This window comes from Pseudopipra pipra, chromosome 16 (genome assembly GCF_036250125.1).
Source record: "Pseudopipra pipra isolate bDixPip1 chromosome 16, bDixPip1.hap1, whole genome shotgun sequence".
Classification (NCBI taxonomy): Eukaryota; Metazoa; Chordata; class Aves; order Passeriformes; family Pipridae; genus Pseudopipra; species Pseudopipra pipra.
Window position 1 is genome coordinate 10960582 of NC_087564.1, and position 19045 is coordinate 10979626.

At 38.4% G+C, this 19045-nt stretch overlaps 1 protein-coding gene across 11 annotated transcripts in view; it reads left to right on the top strand.

Moving 5' to 3' along the window:
* SUN1 (Sad1 and UNC84 domain containing 1) overlaps window positions 1-19045 on the top strand; it is a 33018-nt gene that overhangs the window by 12114 nt on the left and 1859 nt on the right. For 6 of the 11 annotated variants that reach the window (XM_064673089.1, XM_064673088.1, XM_064673098.1 and 3 more), the window contains 20 exons: window positions 4173-4367; window positions 4699-4889; window positions 5956-5982; window positions 6088-6282; window positions 7953-8075; window positions 9042-9125; window positions 9428-9538; window positions 10932-11030; window positions 11695-11788; window positions 11905-11963; window positions 13124-13269; window positions 13407-13631; window positions 14126-14212; window positions 14580-14623; window positions 15599-15734; window positions 16185-16439; window positions 16963-17047; window positions 17445-17560; window positions 18029-18196; window positions 18619-18711. In XM_064673089.1, coding sequence (XP_064529159.1) covers window positions 4173-4367; window positions 4699-4889; window positions 5956-5982; window positions 6088-6282; window positions 7953-8075; window positions 9042-9125; window positions 9428-9538; window positions 10932-11030; window positions 11695-11788; window positions 11905-11963; window positions 13124-13269; window positions 13407-13631; window positions 14126-14212; window positions 14580-14623; window positions 15599-15734; window positions 16185-16439; window positions 16963-17047; window positions 17445-17560; window positions 18029-18196; window positions 18619-18711 — 2533 coding nt within the window. The remainder of the gene's footprint in view (window positions 1-4172; window positions 4368-4698; window positions 4890-5955; window positions 5983-6087; window positions 6283-7952; window positions 8076-9041; window positions 9126-9427; window positions 9539-10931; window positions 11031-11694; window positions 11789-11904; window positions 11964-13123; window positions 13270-13406; window positions 13632-14125; window positions 14213-14579; window positions 14624-15598; window positions 15735-16184; window positions 16440-16962; window positions 17048-17444; window positions 17561-18028; window positions 18197-18618; window positions 18712-19045) is intronic. The other 5 variants (XM_064673092.1, XM_064673093.1, XM_064673095.1 and 2 more) reach the window with 5 other exon arrangements.

Consider the following 19045-nt stretch of genomic DNA (forward strand, 5'->3'; position numbering starts at 1 on the left):
GAGAATTTATGGAGAAGGAGGGTTATGTATCTTGAAACTTTGCAGTTTGCCATTTTGCTGTGTTAAAGTGTATTAAGTATAGTTATTCAAGTACGGATAGAGATGGATAATCTGAAGTCTAATAACTGAGTTAATGAAGGCAAGTATAGTTAAACTAGGTTGAATTAATTCATTGTAATTCTTCCTTGTGTAGAAAGGAAGAATTGGCAAGCACTTTCTTTAAAATTCCCTCATGAAAAATTCTGTGAAGCCCCAAATATTAAAATAATAGGGGAAAACTACTTGGTACACTGTCTTGATGCTGCTTTCAGGGTGTCAAAAGAATAAACTACAGTCTTTTGAGCAGCCTCTTACTGTGTGTCTGCTTGCTGAACCTGTGCAGGATGACCTGTATTACTGTAGCTCATCCTGCCTTGGGTCAGACAATGTTTGAAGAATCTGAGGAAAGGGAGAGTTGCTAATCAGAAATATTTTCTTGTTGCAGTTCATTCCTTCTCTCTGCTCACTTGTGTTTGTTTTGCTTATATTCCAGTCTGGTTTGTTCTGCCTTTGACAATTCATTTTTACAAAATCTGCCTGAGAATTTCTTTAAGGAAATTGGCTTGTGCACGTAACCCTGCAGAAAGCAGTGCAGTGAAGTTTGATACCACAAAGCTATTAATAGAGTTGGCTATGACTTATTAATAGAACTTATATTAATACTCACTGGAATTACTGCATGTTCATAACTGTAGTGTTTCAGCTTTGTGCTTTTATTCCTCCAAAGCAGAAAAACATTAAACTGATATACCTAAATAATCTTTATCCTCCTCCAAATGCAAGGCAAACTTGTGAATCTCACCCACTTGTCAACATGTAATTTACACCCCCCTCTTGAGGCTGATCTTTCCTTTTAGTCACCTTCATCTTTTGAGTTGTGTTGTCAATTTGAATGCCTTCAGCACTTCACAAATATGGATTAAATCAGTAAGAATTTGGTTGTTTTTTTTTTTTTTTTCTGTGTCAGAGCATTCAATCAGGATGTAACTTTCTGCACAGTAGTTGAATAAAATCCTTTGGGGGTTTTTATGTATGTTTGGGGACTGATGGAAGCAATAACTGAACAACTCAAGGCAGTGTCTGCCCTTGCTCAGGTAGTGTAAGTGATGCCCTGGTCAGATAGCATATGAATGTTTGTATAGGGCTCATGTACCTGTGTCCATGTTAGATGATGTCTGTTTAGCTGTACTTCTCTGGGTGTGTTGCATTTATCTGTTATCTTGAATAATCAAGAACAGCACTGCCCATTTCATTCTAAGGAGTACTTAAAAATAAATGACATTTAAGGTCTGTCAGACAAAGCTATAGGTGTGCTAAAATTGGCAGACCTCATTCTTATTCCACTAATATATTTATAACTTGAAAACCCACTGAAGTCTGGGACATTCTTATTCTGTAGAAGCTCATGTGAAGGAGGTATCAAGGTAATAGAAGCTGGAAATGTAAGACTAGATCCAGTCAGCAGCTCTGCCAGCAACCACGGGAGCTGTTTGTGGGGGGAAGGAACCAAAGTCTGCACTGTTGGCGTAGGTTATCTGAGAGCATGGGCTAATTGCATCCCACCTTGAGATGCTTTTTTGGTTAGCTGTACATACTGCATAGAAGTACCATCAATGTACATGTTCATTTCTGACCCTCAAAAGGAAAGACAGTGGTTTTTTATTTACTATAATCTTTTCTGTAGAAGAAAAAAGGCCACATTCCAAAGTGTGGAAAGTGAGATGGCAAGTTAGGAGACTTCTAGGTACTGTCCTGACAGAGGACAGATAATGTGAAGAGAATTATTATCCTGCGTGAGACACAAGCTCCTTTTGTTTAAAAAGGAAAAGATTCCATGATTTTTATAGCTTTTTTAGATAGTGGAGCCCAACTCCAAGCTCTGTATTCAACCCAGATTGATATAATGCTCACTGAGATACTTGGTAACAGCAAGTGTTCATAAACAGAAACAAATTGAGGCTGGTCACAGCTGTCAGTGTGTTCTGTGTACTTTGTGTTCTTGTGAATTGAGTATCTGTAAGAAGCGTTGGGTGGAGATGAGGAAAAGCAAATGCGTAGTGGCAAGTGTAAATAGCAAAACTGGGGTCTGAAACAACTGTTTAGGGAGGGACTCAATAGAAAACTGTTGTGCCTCTGATGCTTTCAGAATAACAACAGGAGGAGCCACATTTAACCCGTATTCTCACTTCACATCTGTCACAATGTGAGTTATCTGTACTTAGTACTTTTGAAAACTGTAAAAGTTATATTCTTTGGTCTACAATTTGTTAGGTACATGAGAAAAAGTGTCTTATTTCTTCTCCCCCTTCCAGCCAAATGCAAGCAGGGATTAATAAGCCAAATGTATATAGCAATGTATGCTGGGTTTGTCTTAAGCTGTGCTCAGGCTCCTGCCTTGCACAGGGTTGCACTGCACGTGCCAGGGTGAGCAGGGCACACCAGTGAGATCCAGCACATAGTGCCAAACACCTGCCACCAAATCTGGGCACCTCTGGGCAATTGAAGAAGTTACTTTGGACAGACTCTGGTCTGGCCCTGTGGGCTGAATGCCCAGCTGCTGCTGGAGCCACAAGATGTTCTCCTGCAATGTGTTGTCTGGGTTAGTTTTTTTAGCCGAAAGAAATGCAGTTCATGTGGTCTGACATAGTCCTGTCTTATGTGCTTTGCTTTGCATTGTGGAGCAATGAAGAAACTTGCTTCAAAAGCACCAGCTTGTCAGAATTGCATCATTACTGTAAGTGTAGCTCCAAGGCCTTCTGGTGTTAACTTGTATGCTAAAGTAATACAATACATATCATGTTATTCCTTTGTGGTGTTCTGAGATCTTTAATGATTGTGTAAGAAAACTATTTCCATTAATTTTTTTTTGCACAAATACATTTTATAGTAGCTATTTCTCTGTATTTTTAAAGGGAAACCTATTTCAAATACAGATTGCATAGCAGAATGTACTCATTCAGATCTAATTTGCTTGCATGTTTTGGGGATAAGGAGCTGCTGTCGTTAACAGTATCCTGTTCAGCTCTTCAAAAAAACCAAATGAAAAACCCCAGGAACACTGAAGTAACTGCTGTTACATCTCTGTATATCCCTGTGCCCTGAGAGGGGACAGAGCCCTTATGAGAGCTGTCCTAGGGCACTTAGCATTTGGATGCTGTGGGTCACAGGGCTGAGTGGTTCTAGAGCCTGACCTGCTGTGCTGTGCCCTTGCAACAGCCTCTGTCTGCTCACTTACATAACTGAATGTTTTCCTGGGTTGTAAGTATGAGTATTCTGCTTTAGGCTAAACATGTGCTTTTGCAAGTGTATTTCTTACAGACTCCTTGGTGTTTGCCTTGTGTTGCTGCTTTGTCTTCACTGTAAGTTTTTATGGAGGTTCTGAGAGAATCACATGTTGAAATGTGAAGTTCCCAGGACAGTGATATGAAAGTTATCTATGTGTAAACTTGCCTCTGTGGAGAAAAACAAATTAAAGTCTTTAAACATTTTTTGTTTGCTCAGAGTTAAATATTTCAATGACGTGCATTAAATTAAGAAATCTTTTTAATCCGCTTTTAAAAAAAAAGTTATAGTAGTTAAACTGAAGTAGCTGAAGTAGGGAAGTCTTTAAATATATTAAAGGGAGGAAGTTCCTACTTGTTGAGAGATGGAAACTCAGAGTAATGTGGCATACGGATCTTTGGTTCTCAAAACAAGGACTTGGCAAACAAAAAATAGACAAAAATAAACTTTGACTAAATACTAATCTTTGCTTTGCAACTTAGAGCGTGTCATGATTTTTAATTTGCTGCTGGGCGTGGTGAAGAAACTGTCATATGGATTCCACTCTCAAATTGGTCCCTAAAGAATGAGTGCTTGCTCTGGCTAAACTTCAAACATGGTTTCCATGGTGGTTGTTTCTTTCTAACTGTGATTTGCTTTCAGTTGTAGAACTTGTAATATGAATTGCTCGGGAGAACCTTGAATATCCACACACGTCTAGATTATTTGGGTTACGTGGCCTTGTCTTGTGGAAATTGCACCGTAACCCTGAATAAACTGCTTTTAATGGAAACTTTGACTGGCTTGAAGGGCATGTTTGTTACCAGGTTGAAAATTCCCCTAGTAACGTCGCTGTTCTTATTTTACTGCAGTTCAAGTTATTCTTCATCTGCTTTGGATTTTGAGACTGAAAACAAAATAGATCCAGTATTCGATTCCCCGAGGATGTCCCGGCGTAGTTTACGGTTAGCTGCTGCAGGGTACGGCCAAGCAGAGGATGGACGCAGCGATTCCCTTCACGACAGCTCTTACGCCGGAAACGTGTCCTTCAGAGAACAGTCCTCGAAGTAAGCATTTTTAATCATCACAAGTTAATTTGTGGGCTGGAATCCTGAGGCTTGCTGTTTGAACACAGTAATGCAAACAGGTCACCTGCTGGTTTATTCTTTGTTCTCGGTATTTACTGCCATATTTTGAAATTAATGTTCAGTATGTGGTTTGCAACGAAATCTTTGTAAAAATACAGGTGCTGGAAGGTGAAGATTTCCTTTTAAAATTAATCTACTCTGTGTAGTCACATCAGTGTTGAAATGACTGTTTATTCCTTATAAAGTGAGAGATTAACAGAAATTTGTGTGTTTAGTGCTGTGTCTTACCTGTCTTTGCTTTGTTTCCTAGGATGGTAAAGCAACGCAAAAATCTGAACAAACAGCCTGTCAGTGTAAGACACACGCCGAGGAAAAATCTGTCCAGCTCATCTATTTTTAGCCAGAGCAGTTTCAATAGCCATGCCAGTGATACATCAATGGTATCCACTATATTGGACGAGTCTTTGATTCGAGAGCAGACAGAAGTTGATCATTTCTGGGGTAGGCAATGATTGCTATTTCTAGTATGAAACTGTGGAAACAGTTTACGGTTTGGTGTGTATAAATTCACGATCTTTTCCCCACCTGTTTTCTATCCTGTCCCTAAACATGTGTGCACTTACACTTCTGCTGTAAGTGTCTGCTTGCTAAGATGCCCACTGGAAATTTGTGGTCCAGTATGTAAACTTGATTTACTGGCATAGTTAACATCAAGACAAGTTGTACTGTCAATTTAATATGCCAGTAAACATATATAATTTTGTGATGCAACACCATAATTATCTCCTATCATTACTTTCTTCAAAAGGTACACAGAGTACTGTATTTAAAGAATGGTAAACATATAACTTGTCTTTGAAATACAAAGGAAAAGCATTTTCTTCTTTGTTATAGGCAAAAGTGTGTTTCAACATACCTTAATCTGAAAGTTTCAAATCAGTGGCACTTGAGGATTTCCCTAAAGGGTTTTTGTGTGTGGCTGGCTGGTTTGGTTTTGCAAGTATATAAAAGTATACTTTCCTGGAACCTGCTTTCTTCAACAAAGAGAAAAATATGAGAGTTGTCTTCTGTAAGAGAAGATCAACAATTTATTTTATCTCCCAGTTCAGACTGTTTGTTTCTAGTCAGTACACTTGTGACCTTCCCACAGTCCTAATGGGAAGAATTGTTTCAATCTTGGTAGAACCCCTTCTAAACTTGAATTACCTGGCTCTTAAAACAGAATCTTAAATACAGTGGTATCGAAGTAGTTACCAAGCAACAGAAACACTGTAAGCTTGTAATTAGCTGCTTTAAAGTCACATGGAAGCTAAGTAAAGGTGTAGTTGTCATTCATATTATTTTGTCTACCCCTTCCATGATGGAATACTTTTCACAACTTGCCCTACTGTGTGGATACATGTTTCTCTGATTGGCTGCAAAATATGTTAAATGCTAATTGTAAAGTGCCTTTCTTTGAAGCCTTAAAATTATTAGGACTTTTGACTTGAGTTTGTCTGATACTGTGGTTAAATACAGGCCTTTCTTATGTTTGGGACCAAATTTGTTTTTTTTTTTGCCTTTGAAGGTCTTGACGAAGAAGGCGACCCTAAAGGTAACTACAGTTTGCTTTTTCCTTCCACACACCTTCTGTGTGACAGCACCCAGTGCTGGCAGTACTGACGTGGGTGCTCTGGGTGTTGTGCTCTGGGTTTGGCAGGTAGTGACACTACACTGCTGCAGGGCAATGGTGACATAGCAGGAGCAGCAGAGCTGCAGCCCCCGATGAACGGCTACACGTGCAGCGACTGCAGCATGCTGTCCGAGCGCAAGGAGGTCCTCACGGCCTACTCAGCTGCTCACGTGCCATCCTCCAGGATCTACACTCGGGACAGGAGCCAGAAACATGCATCTAGTAAGTGACTTTCTCTTGTGTTCTGTCTGATGTACAACTCAGTTGGTTCATTTTCCATCTAGTGTTATTTAAGCACTTTTGCTGCCCTGGTAAAGTTGCCAATAACGGAATTCTAGAGATCAGCTTATATGAAATACCTTTGTCTGTATCGGTTGAAATTTTATGTACTTGTCAGCTTCTGATATGTGATTACCTACTGATTTTCAGTGCTGCTGTAGGAATGAAACAATCAAAAATGAAAATGCTCTGGTACCTTAAATGATAAAATTATTTGCCCCACCAGCACTGATTGTAAGAGTCTCCTAATCTGATGCCAGGTCTGTGTGGATCTGTCTATGAAGTTTTTGGTCATGGTTTTCAGATAGAAACTTTCTGTGCTTTTTCTCATGTTATTTTTTATCTCTTACATGATTTGAACTTTCAAGATTGAGCAGAATTGTTACTTTGCAGTGCTTCTGCTATTCAGGAAATCTCTTGAGGCTTTTTTACTTCCTGCTTCATTTTTTTTTCTCCTCACTTAACCTTGTGGCTTTCTAGAGTGTTTCTAGAAGCTAAACCTCTGTATGAAAAACTGAACTCCCAGGGGAAAAAACTTGATTCCAAATAGTCTTCCTAGTGACTGCATTTTGAGAGCTTGAAAACAAATGAGTCTGTGCAAATAAGGTTCTGCCTTTCAAGACAATCTCCATTGAATGGATTGTTGCCCTCAGTGTCTGGACTTGTCTGCCTGCCTCTTGCACAGCATCTTGAGCTTCTGGATTGTTGGTAGTCCACAGTTACCACAAAGGATTTGTTTCTTAAATGACCTTGAATTAGAAAAGAACCAATTTTAGGATTCTATAGGTTTGTTATTCTTGAATGAAGGGTGTTCTCAGTTGCAAGAAATTAGTTTGTTTGGGCTATAGGATGTGACTTCAAATGCTTTGAGGCAAGTATTTCACTTTAGTTACTGTGTAGCACAGGTTGGAATTATTTTGACTTATCACAATCAACTACTTAACATGACACTGCATGAAAACTCTTTTCTATGCTCCTGAGTTTCTATTCACATAAGAGTATTTTAGTCATCGTTGTACATTCCTTTGAACTTTGATCTAGAAGTTTGAGTTAAATTTGGGGGTCATGTGGTTGGGGAAGAGCACACAATTGTGGCAGATTTTTGGAGTGGGGCTGTCTAGGAAAGCAGCAGTGCTGGACTGTTGCTTTATTCTGTGACTCTGGGTGTGTCTCCAGCACTTCAGGCAGGCCACTGTAGGAACTTCCTCTGGTGTATCAGCAGAGAAGGTAGTGAAAATCCTCACCCTTTCAGATCCAAAATAATGCAGTTTGTCTGCAGCTCACATCAGTGAGGAATCCTGAGTTCCATAAGCAAGGAATTCATTGCTATTTAGAGTTCTGCATTCTCACTAAGGAAACGTGTTCTTGCTGAAGTCATACATTTTGCCTTGAAGTCATTATCCCTAGGATGTGTGGTTCTTACGAAAGCTTTGATGTAATGTCTAAGACATCCAGACTTTTCAAAGCACACTTGCTTGAGTTTCATACTCTAGGCTAAACAAAGGCTTTTCTGTGCTTCATCCTCACTCTTACACAAGCTAATGGTGTCCAGAAAACAGAATTACATCTTTCTGTAAATGAATAATTTGTATTCACACTGTTTTTTTCAATAGGAGGAACCTATTTCTACATGAGTAAGATTCTACGATTGGTCAAACATACTGCAGCATCTTTTGCATCACTATTAGTGCAACTATTTCAAATGGTTTTGCTGAAGCTGGGTTATGAATACAAAGGTACCTTTTCAGTTGTCCTCCTTGGTCTCTACACAAAGCCAGAGTGTGTGTTTTGGTTTTTCTTTCTTATGGTCTTCATCTTTGGCACTATAGTGTTCTTTTTCTATAGTCTTTTGGCTGGCTCCTGTCTTTCTCCCTTTTTATTATTACCTCAGCTGTGCTACACTTTTCATACCTCCCCTCTCTTTTGAAAGTACCAAGATTCCCATATACAAGATCTGTGTTAGGGTTAGGATTCACACGTCAATTTTCACTAGAAAGCAAGAGGGCAATTTTTAAACTGAGAAACTTAAGTTGATTTTTAAAACCTGGTGTGATAGTGTCAAATCCTAACTTTTCAATGTCTTTAGGTCCATCTTGATACCCTTAAACCTGCTGTGCACTTAAAAGCTTGATTAGATCTTGCAAAACTAAAACTGCCATCATCACTCTGCACTCCTGTGAAGCACATCTTGTTTTCTTTGAAAACACTAATTTCTTCTTCGGTGCTTTCTTTTCTATAATACATGCTCTGAGAGTGAAGTTAAATTGCCATAGGCAGAAGGTAACCGATTTTTGTGTGTGAGTAGAACTTTGCTTTCCCCATTCTCTCTGCTCAGATAGCTTGCTAATGCTTTCTCCTCCTTTTAACAACTCTTAAAAACCACACAGAGATGTAATGGTTGGCCCATTTGATGGAAATGTTGGGAACAGGGAATTTGATGAGTTGTTACGTAGGGTTTGGGGTTTTTTCACAAACTTTGCTATCTGAAAAGAAGCAGAAATATTTTTCAACCAAGAGGCCCCCTGATGTTTAACAAAGAATAAGATCGCCCAGAGTAGGCTTCTTCCTCAATCATTTTTCATGTTTCCTGCGAGTAACCTGATTTTAATAGTGAACCAAGGCAGTTTAGCTAAAATCTACATATATGAAAGGCTTTGAACTTGAGAATTAGATTCTTTATGTGCTTTTTGAATGTGTTGCAGCTCACTCGGACTACTGTGGAAGCATGAATGTAAAGGAGTTTTACAGAGAAGATAGACATCTTGGTGTGAATGAGGAATCAATATGTAAGTATAGTGATTAATGTTGTCTCAGCCTTGGGCTGTACACCAGGTTGTTGCTGTAATAGTAGTATCAGACACCCCGTGACACTGTGGAAGCTACAAAGTAAATATTCACTTTGCACTTCCATGTAGAGGGTGACTGTTGCTGTAGTATTTCCCCAAGCAAGTTTTATTGCACTGAATTTCCTTAGGAGTTTTTGGTCTGATAACTGATACTGTGAAATAGCCTTGTTCACCTTATCTTGTAACAACCTTGGCTTGATCCTGGCTTTGTCCCATTAATCAACTGTTACCACAACCAACAGGTGATGACTGTAAGGGGAAGAAACATCTTGAAATGTACACCACAGACCACATGCAATCCTCATGGGCCAAAAGGGTAGCAAGGACCATTTGGCACACCTTTTCTTCTGCAGGTTGACTTGGACCTTTTTGTTTGCTTTTATTTTGCATCGCAGTCTCACAATGTTAACTATACAGGATTTGTGTTTGGGGTTTTTCTTCCTTCCTTCATCTGTCAAAGTAGGTTAAAAGTGTAAAGTGCCTAGAAAACTAACATACTTAACACCTTTCTTTTCTGACTTCTTGCTCTGATTCTGGCTGTTTTACAAGCTTGGCAGGATGCTTACCTATAAGTAAAAATTAGTAGGAATCGTGTACATGTTGTATGTTAGATTAACAAGTCAGATTGTTAATTTATTGCACTTTGGGGAGATCTGTATGCTCGATAGGTTGAAAAGCTGCCTTTTATTAAAAGCAAGGTATGAGGTACTGGTATGCAGATTATTTGAATAAAGGAGTTTTAACATTTTATTTTTGTTCTAGTGATAGTCAATTTTTACAGGAGTCTTATATAGGGATAGACTCTTCCCTGTGAGATGAGTGTTCCCTAGCTTGAGTGACAGAGGCATCAAGGATCTGTTGAGTGCTCTTTATTCAGCAAAAGAAAATGATTTGGGACACTTCAGTCACCTAAATGATTTGCAAAACATTGGGTTGGTATATCTATAATCCCTCAGATTAACCCAGACATATCTGCTATTCTAAAAATGTAGGATTATTTTCTAAACATACTACGTAGTTTGTTTTGTAGAACAACCAGTCCTAGTTGTGGATTTAGTAATTTTTGGCCTCAGTGGGCTTTAAGTTTTACAGCATTTTATTATAGTGCCTTGGGTGGAGGGTTTTGATGGTGGTGGTTTTGTTCTCTTTAAGAGATACAAAACTGTCATGTTGAACATCCTTAGGAACACTCAGCTTAATGAAAATGTACTGCTTGCAACTTTTAGTAGGAAATACTATCAATATTTCGTAGACATCACTGGAATTTAAAATTTTAATTGTCCCTTCTTCTGCACAGTAACCCAGATAACAGACTTGGTGTATAATTTGGAACAAATAAGATGCTTCTAAAGTAATTATGTGCTTAAAGCTTGTTTTTATGGTAGTACTCTTTTGCTATCCTCTGCTACACTTTGCATGGCATTGTTGGATAAACGTAACAAAATGTAAACTTTGATTTTGGAATAGTAGTATTCTAACTGCACAGATGCTGGTTTTCATTCTATCTCTGTCCATGAGAATTCAATTGCTAAATTTTCTTGGTTTTACTTGGCTTCATATTTATTAGCGGCTTGCTTTACTTTAAAGTAGTGAAGAACCAAGTTTGAGTTTACTGAAAGGTATGGTTTAAAATTCTGCAGAGCATGTAATGGGCAGGGGATTGAGTGTGTTTTACTGCATGTACTGAAAAGAACCTTCATCTCATTTGTGTCAGTTACCACATGGAGTTAATTTGTTATAATCCAGGTTACTTTATGCTTCACGTGTTGCGAACAGTGGGAGCAACGGGATGGCTTGTGTCTCAGAAGGTGTTGTCTCTACTTTGGCTGGCCATTCTTTCTCCAGGTTACTATTCTAATCCATGTGTGTGTGCCTTGCCTGTTCCTTTTGACAAACTAGGAATCTGCAGTATGTGGCTTATCTTAATTCAGCTGTGCTTGTGCTGGAGCTTTTGTATTTTGAAATGCATGTGCTACTTTACTTTCTTTACTGACCAGATTAGGCTTAATGAGAAGGTATATTTCTGTTCACAGGCCTAACAGGAGACTAACCAGGCTGTTTCATGGGGGCATGAGTGTGTGAATAGCACTAAATGTGAGGTGTCAAGAACAGTGGGGTGTGTTTAGTTTGGCAGTCATTTCCTGTATTGATATTCCTCTTACCAAAAGCTGATGCTGCTAATCTCTGGAATTCTTGAAACCTACTGAAGTCTCCAGTCTGTGATAACTTGTGTTCAAACATTAATACTGAGTTTCCAGTGAGATAGCAGTGTCATAACAAAGGAGCACTTCACCTTCTTGCATGGCTGTTGGTTTTGTTGAGTAGCTGATGTTACAATGCTGTCGTACTTGTGATATCTAGATGTCAGTAAGCTGCATGCATTGCCTGTACATGTGCATTTCTCTGCTCTGCAAAGAATTGTTGGCCACAGCTGCTTGTCCCTCTGCTTGGTTTCTTTGAACATGTGCTGCAGTAATTATATTTCACATTCCCACTTTTTGTCTTCTAGGGAGGGCAGCTTCTGGCATGTACAGGTTGCTTAGAACTGGGTGGTATCAGCTTATTACTCTGATGTCTTTGCTGAAGGTGTTTCTTGTAAGAAGGTGTGTATCCTTTGAAAAAATTTGTTTATGAGCAAGTTATTTATCAGTTTTAATATGAAACAATAATTTATGATAAATGTATTGTTTCTTGTAAACTTTCCTCTCTCTTTCTCTAGATGCCTTCCAAAGAACTACAAGTCATTACTGTTTCTTATCCCACTCCTGTTTCTACTAGGTATGTCAATTCAGTTATCATACAAATTGATGTGTGTACTACATCTATTCTAAAATAGCGGGTTTAGTTGGTTTATGAAGAAGATGGAGAAGCAGAAAAGAGCAAATTTGTGAACAGGACAGTAATTCAAGCTTTCAGAGTACTGACAAGTCAATAAACTTTCCCCATGAAAGGAATGCCCTTGATTTAATTGCACAGAGCTCTTTGTAGAGACTGTCTGAGTGAGTAGGTGCTTTGAAGTCCTTTTCTCTTTACCTCCCTTCATAGGTGTAGCAGTGAAAGAGTGGGCTGTGTGCTGATTGCTTTGATTGTTGTCAGTCTCAATAAAAGTGTTGTTAGGTTCTTTTACCAACTCATCCTAAGTCTTTTTCCTATGCTCTAGACCATGTTTTAGTTGCTTAAGTTACTGTTCACTTTAAATTGGTTAGTAGACAGTGTTATAAATTCAGTTTAAAATATTTAGTAAAAGTGCTGGGCCGTTTGAGAAAAGCAGTTTCAATTCTTCGTGTGTCCTAAAAACTTGCAGCTATTTTGTGGAGAAGACGAAGCTTCTCGGAAACCTGCAGTGGGGTTTCAAAGTTCTCTGTACTAGGGTGAATAAGGAAGGAAGAGTTCACCCTGTGTAGAAAATGCTGCTACTTCTCACTAAGATATTGCAAAAAGAAGTGTAATCTTGTGAAATGCTATTTTATTTCCATAAAGGCCTAAGTTTACTCCCAATTTTATTAGCTCTTACGCAATGGGGTGTGTAGTAAAAGTGGAGTGTAAGGCAACATATTTTCCATGGAGATAAAAAGCAACATTTACATCTGCCTTCAGAAAACATGGCCTGTCTTAATCAGTAAATGTGATCAAGGTGCCAGGGAAGCAGTAGTATGAGATTAAGATTATATCATCATATATATAAACACAAGTTGCCTGCCTTGCAACTGTGTGAGTGGTACTGATGGATGTTCCCTGATATTCTTGGGTGCTTGAGTTAAAAATTTTAAAGCTGACTCATGGTGAGTTTTGTTTAGACTGGAGAAGTGTCCATTGTGTGGCACCTATCTGGCAAACTAAAGGTAGCTTCTGTCCTTAAGTAAGAAGAAATCTGTAGATATAAGCAGTCTGGAGGGGGAATTATTTTGAACACACATTTCTTTTTGTTTCTGTTCTAGGTATGTGGTTCTGGGGGTTTGATGGCTTCATTTCATTATTACCTCCACTGAACTGGACAAGAGTTGACAGAATACAGAGAACAGATGATTCCATTCGTGTTCCTGAACCACAGGATGATTCTTTTCATTCTGTGCAACCTCCAAAGGTAAGGGAGAACAGTCCAGGGAGGAACTTTCACATATTTTAAGACTTCTTAACTCCTTTGTCTTCAGTATTTTGCAATAACTACTTGATGCACAAGGGTAATTTTTATATGTTAAAAAAATTATCTTTATCCCTCAGGATACCATAAATATCTTTGATTTTGGTCGGATAAGTGAGCTGGAAAAGCAAATGGCTGTCGTGTCTGACAGATGCCACGACCGTAATGAGGAATATAACAAAATGATGCTTCTGCTCCATAATCTTCAAGATCAGGTTGCCAAGATGAGTGACAAAAGTGAAACACTGCAGCTTATAAAAAATGTGATGAGTCAATATATTAAAGATATGAAATTGGAGGAAAAGGTAAGATAGTTAATGGTTCCTGATCCTGATCAAAGTGTTCTGTTTTACTAATACAGGTTGTTATCAATTGACTGTAGGATTCTTTTTCTGCTACAGAATTAACCAATAGGTAGTAAGTACCTGGGAGTAGTCATGGGCATTTGTTCCTCTTTTGTTATTGCTGACAAAGGATTAATTCCAGACAGGTGGCCTAAAGTAGATTCTTAAATAGCTGAAAAGTAGCTGGATTTATCCTGTTTCCATACAGATAAAGAATACTATAGGAAGAACTAGTGACAAAGCAGGGGTTTTGTGGTAAACTTCCCTCTGTATAGCCCCTACCACTGCTGAATCAGACTGCTGTGTTTATTACAGTAATTTCTCACAGTACCTGCAGGATAAATCACTTAAACATTCACAAAATGGAATGAAAATAATGCTTTGCAGAAAATATCAATTATAGTATTTGTACTCCAAAAGCAAACACCCCCCCTTTTCCTTCCCTGTTTTTTAAGACTGACTTCCTGGCTTTACATCAAGAACATGAGTTGCGCATCCTGACGCTGGAAGACCTTCTTAGAAAACTCTCTGCTGAATCCAAGGTATTGAAAGTGAGCTTTACTGACTTGTTCTAATTGTAATCTGTTGATAAAACAGACCAAGTTTTTTATTTGCTGTCCCAAACACCAGTTCCCTTTACTCTGGCTATTACAGTTCTTTAAGTCTCAAAACTTGTTTTTTGTTCGCCCTTCTTGGAGAGGGTTTCAGTCCAAAGAGTAAAAATTATTTACTTGACCAGTGGTGCAGGTTCTATTTGGAATAAAACCTTATTATACAGAGGTAAAAACATAATTGTGGGCACACAGTCCTGCAGGGGTGGTGCTAGAATCTCTTATTTTCGTATAACATTCTTATTTCTGTCACTTGTATTTCTTTGTATATGTTAAAACTAACTTCTGTATTTTTTAGGACATCCAGAAGGAGCTTGACATAGCCAAAGCAAAAACAGTGAGGTATAAGCACTTTTCAGATACATTTTGCTTTTTCAGCTCTGGTGACAACAGACAGTGATTTATGTGTGTTGTTCTTTCCAGTAAAACAATCCTTTTCTTGTGTCAGTTAACTGACCCTGAGGGTTTGTATTGTCAACAAGAGCTCTTCTGTCTTACTGTAGATTTCAACTGGGATGCTGAACATCAGCACAAGACCCACCTCCAGTGTGGGGGCAACCCTGCAACTACATTTTCACTAGAGAAAGCTGTTTATTTAGTGGAGGAGAATGAGTGACTTCTTGTCCTCTTATAAATGCATTAGAATTTTCCCTCAGATCACTTAGTGAAGTATACAGTAACTGCTTTTGATGGCCTTTATATTTAAATTCTTGAATTGTATCAGTTCTGACTAGTTTTTGACTTTTTGGCTACTTTCCACTTGTACTGTGTAATGCTGGGATTAAAACTTCAGCACTTCATTAAGCAGTTTCCCCAATTAGAAGAGAAAAATAAACACTTATTTGCTGAATTGCCATTTAAATGGCTTTAGAGTGATGGCTGATACCTTTTTCCATAGCATGCACTGAGCACTGATCTTTATTGTCATGTGTGAGCTGCTGCTTTAACTCAGCACATCCTCTGAAGTTATTCTGGTTTGAGTAAGGTAGCCTGAAACTCTTTCTAACCAGTGGCAAACTGTTTTGCCAGAAACCTTTAAATTCCCCCAAATCTGTATATGTTTATTAGCTTGGCAGCCTGTTGATGATCTGAAGTCAGCCCTGCTGGATTTGTCCACAAGTTCAAAATACTTTGCTTTGAATATATGAATTCTGTGTATGTCTAAAGTACCATCTTCAGAGTTTACTATGTGTATTCTGATGAATAATTAAACTAGGAGAGCACTTTGTATTAGACAAGTACATTCTCATACCTTTGGGATTTGATGGAATGATTCAGACTACTCTTTCCTAATTACTGTCTCCTTGTTTTTGTCAGAGATGATGATCAACATAGTCAACTTATGTCCAAAATTAAAATGTTGGAACTAGAGTTGTCTCAGATGAAATCAGAGCTGTTATCTGAGGGAAGCATGAAGACGAGTTGCGAGAAAATTGATGTCATTCATGAAAAAGTAGGTTCTGCAGCTTCTGTAACTATCCCAGCAAAACTTGGTATTACTTAATTTTGTTCACTGACTTTCTGAAATGTACTGAAATGGGTAACATGGGGGTAGTATTAATCTCAAAGAATGACAGTGTTTTATGTAGGGGTACTGTTCATTTTTCCATTTGTGTGTAACACTTTACTAGACAAGAGTTTATAGCTTGTTTTCTGCAGTGGCAGGGGTTTGCATCTGAGAGTTGTTTCTAAAAAACCATGCTTAAGTTCTTTTGAAGGCTTTAAAAGGTCTGACAAAATACAACAGTAATTACTGATATATGGGATTATCAACTTTGACTTAAGTACCATCTTGTAATACTGCTCAAATATGGTCTAGCTATGTGCCTGTTTTATATGAGTATTACTTAACAGTTTATGAAAAGTAATAATTTCTATTACAACTATTAATGGCTTCTACTAGGTAGATGCCCAGGTCAGAGAATCTGTCAAGCTGTTGCTTTTTGGTGATCATCAAGAAGACCTTCCTGAATCACTTCTCCAGTGGCTTACGTCCAATTTTGTGAGCAAAAGGGATCTGCAGACTTTGCTGCGGGATCTGGAGTTGCAGATCCTCAAGAATATCACTCTCCATATGTCTGTTACAAACCAAAAACTAACATCTGAAGTAGTCACAAATGCTGTGACTAATGCAGGGATTTCTGGGATCACGGAAGCGGTGAGTTTAAGTTTTCAAAAATTAAATTGTAAAGAGTTCTTTTATGGGCGTTTCGTGGAACATGACTGTCGACATAAATGATGATGATTTTGAGGGATGTCAGGAACATTCACTGAAACGAGGAGAACTACAGAAAATGCTTTAGAAGTGTATTCTTACAGCATTGCTTATGCCTGTTGTGAACATTTGTGTTTGAATTCAGTGTGCTGTCTTGAAAACGGAAGAATTCCCAAGGAACAAGTATACCAAAGAAATGCAGCTCAGGGTCTTGGGAGGGTGGGGGAAATAATTCAGCTTTTAAAGAAAACGGGTCAAAATATAGTGTGAATTTGTATTTTAAGACAGACAACCATGGATTAAAAATGGCCTCTTGTCTTGATAGAGGCTTTCAAAGACTTGTGATGAAGTGCAGCATCTCAAAAAGATGCTTGTAACTTCACAGATATGTGTATATATAAGTTATTTTATCACTTGATCTTGTTGAAATATTTCTCTTTCCATTCTCCTATGTATACATCTGCAGCAAGCACAGATTATTGTAAATAATGCACTGAAACTCTACTCTCAAGACAAGACTGGAATGGTGGATTTTGCCTTGGAATCTGGAGGTAAATAGAGGAAACACCATTTTTCCTATTGATGTTTTTAGCATTATTTACTAGAAATCTTACACTGAAGACTAGAGGTTAGTCTTGTGTGTTGCCTGATCATCAGTCTACTGCAATCTATGATGGTGTTTACAGGGCTGTATATCAGCTTAGGTGTGTGTGGACAGGGCTAGAACAGTTCTCAACACATCTACAACTGGATAAGAAAGAAATTAAAAACCTTTGACATATTCTTAAAATAACATTGTACTTGATAGAAGCTTTGTACCCCCAGAAAATTGTTTGATCCTAACAATATATTTAATATGGTATTCATTATGCTTTATATAAATCTCATTAATTACTCATTTCTTCCTGAAGACATTTATTTTTGCTAACCTGATCTATCTCTTTTGAGGTGGCAGCATTCTGAGTACTCGCTGTTCTGAAACCTATGAGACCAAGACAGCATTAATTAGCCTCTTTGGAATTCCTCTGTGGTACTACTCTCAGTCTCCCAGAGTGGTGATTCAGGTAATTAAAGGCCAAGTAAACAAATTCAGCAGTGTGTTGAGTGGATTGGATTGGGTTTTTTTGGATGCTGGGTGTTCCTGTCTGTAATATATTGAGGAGCACAGGTACTTCGAACTATGTTCCTAAGAGTGGGATTCTTCTGGTAGTCCCTGGACACAGCTTAAGTCCTACTCTAGCAAAATTTAGACCCTTATAGGAAGCCTGGGGGGTGCATTGGACTTATGCAAAGTGTGAGCACTGGGAGGGTTCCTGTTGAGAAGTAATCTCATGGTGGGTCTTCAAAACACTGCTGGGAGCTTGGGTGGATGTGGGGACTTCCTGAAGAGTTCCACCAAAGAGATTATTTCTGTCACTTGCTATCTAAGACTGTTCCTAAGAATTCAGAATTCATTACAACTCTCCATTACAATAATGGATTGTTTTTCTTGTTGTGTCTCATCTTGTTCTCTCCACTTTCCTCCTGTCTAGCCGGACATGTATCCAGGAAACTGCTGGGCTTTCAAAGGATCACAGGGCTATCTTGTAGTGAGACTTTCAATGAAGATCTATCCAACTGCCTTTACAGTGGAACACATACCAAAAACACTTTCACCAACAGGAAATATCACCAGTGCTCCTAGGAATTTTGCAGTATATGTAAGTCTGTCTCTGAATTTATGTTGATGTTTGTACACATAAAGAATATTTGTGTTACATACTTTGGAAAATAATGCCTTAAGGGAGGACAGATGAGATGATGTTAAAGTGTTTCAGTCATTGCTCTCAAAATTGCATTTATATTTTTAGTAAGATTTAAGATTAGGAATAAGAAGTGTTAAAATTAATTTTGGGGGTGTTGTTTCTCTTGCTTTATACAACAGTAAACATTTTTGGAGGGAGATGATGGTTTTTAATTTGGTCTAGTTCTTCATACACTTTGTTGTTTTATCCTTCCTCCCTCTTCTGGCTTGATAGTCTTCTGAGTGCTGTCTGTTGATACTCAGCTGTGTAGACATGCTTCTAGTTTTGGTTTGATTTGAAATTTGATGGAAGTAAAAACCTTTATCCTGTTGTTACAGGGTCTGGATGATGAATATCAAGAAGAAGGCAAGCTTCTAGGAGAGTATGTCTATGATCAAGAAGGAGAGCCACTGCAGATGTTTCCAGTGATGGTGAGTCTGGATTATTAGATTTAAAGTGTCAGGAGACAGATACTTTCTACCTCAGCTTCTACAGTGTCCAGCTGAGAATGAGGCATTTTCCCTTCACTGCTCATTGCACACAACCACAGAAAATAAAAGTATCTGCCTCAAAACCAATGGCCTTAAGAGATAAGGGAGGAAGGCTTGTTGCCATCTGGACACAAATGGTGTGAAGTTGCTAAACATATGAAGAGTCTGTTTCATGCTGTTTCTGACTCACTTATAAATAAATAATTGTAATCCAAGGAAGGCTTTCTTCAAAGGGGCAGAAAATTCCCAAGCTGTGACTTAGCTATTAATGACT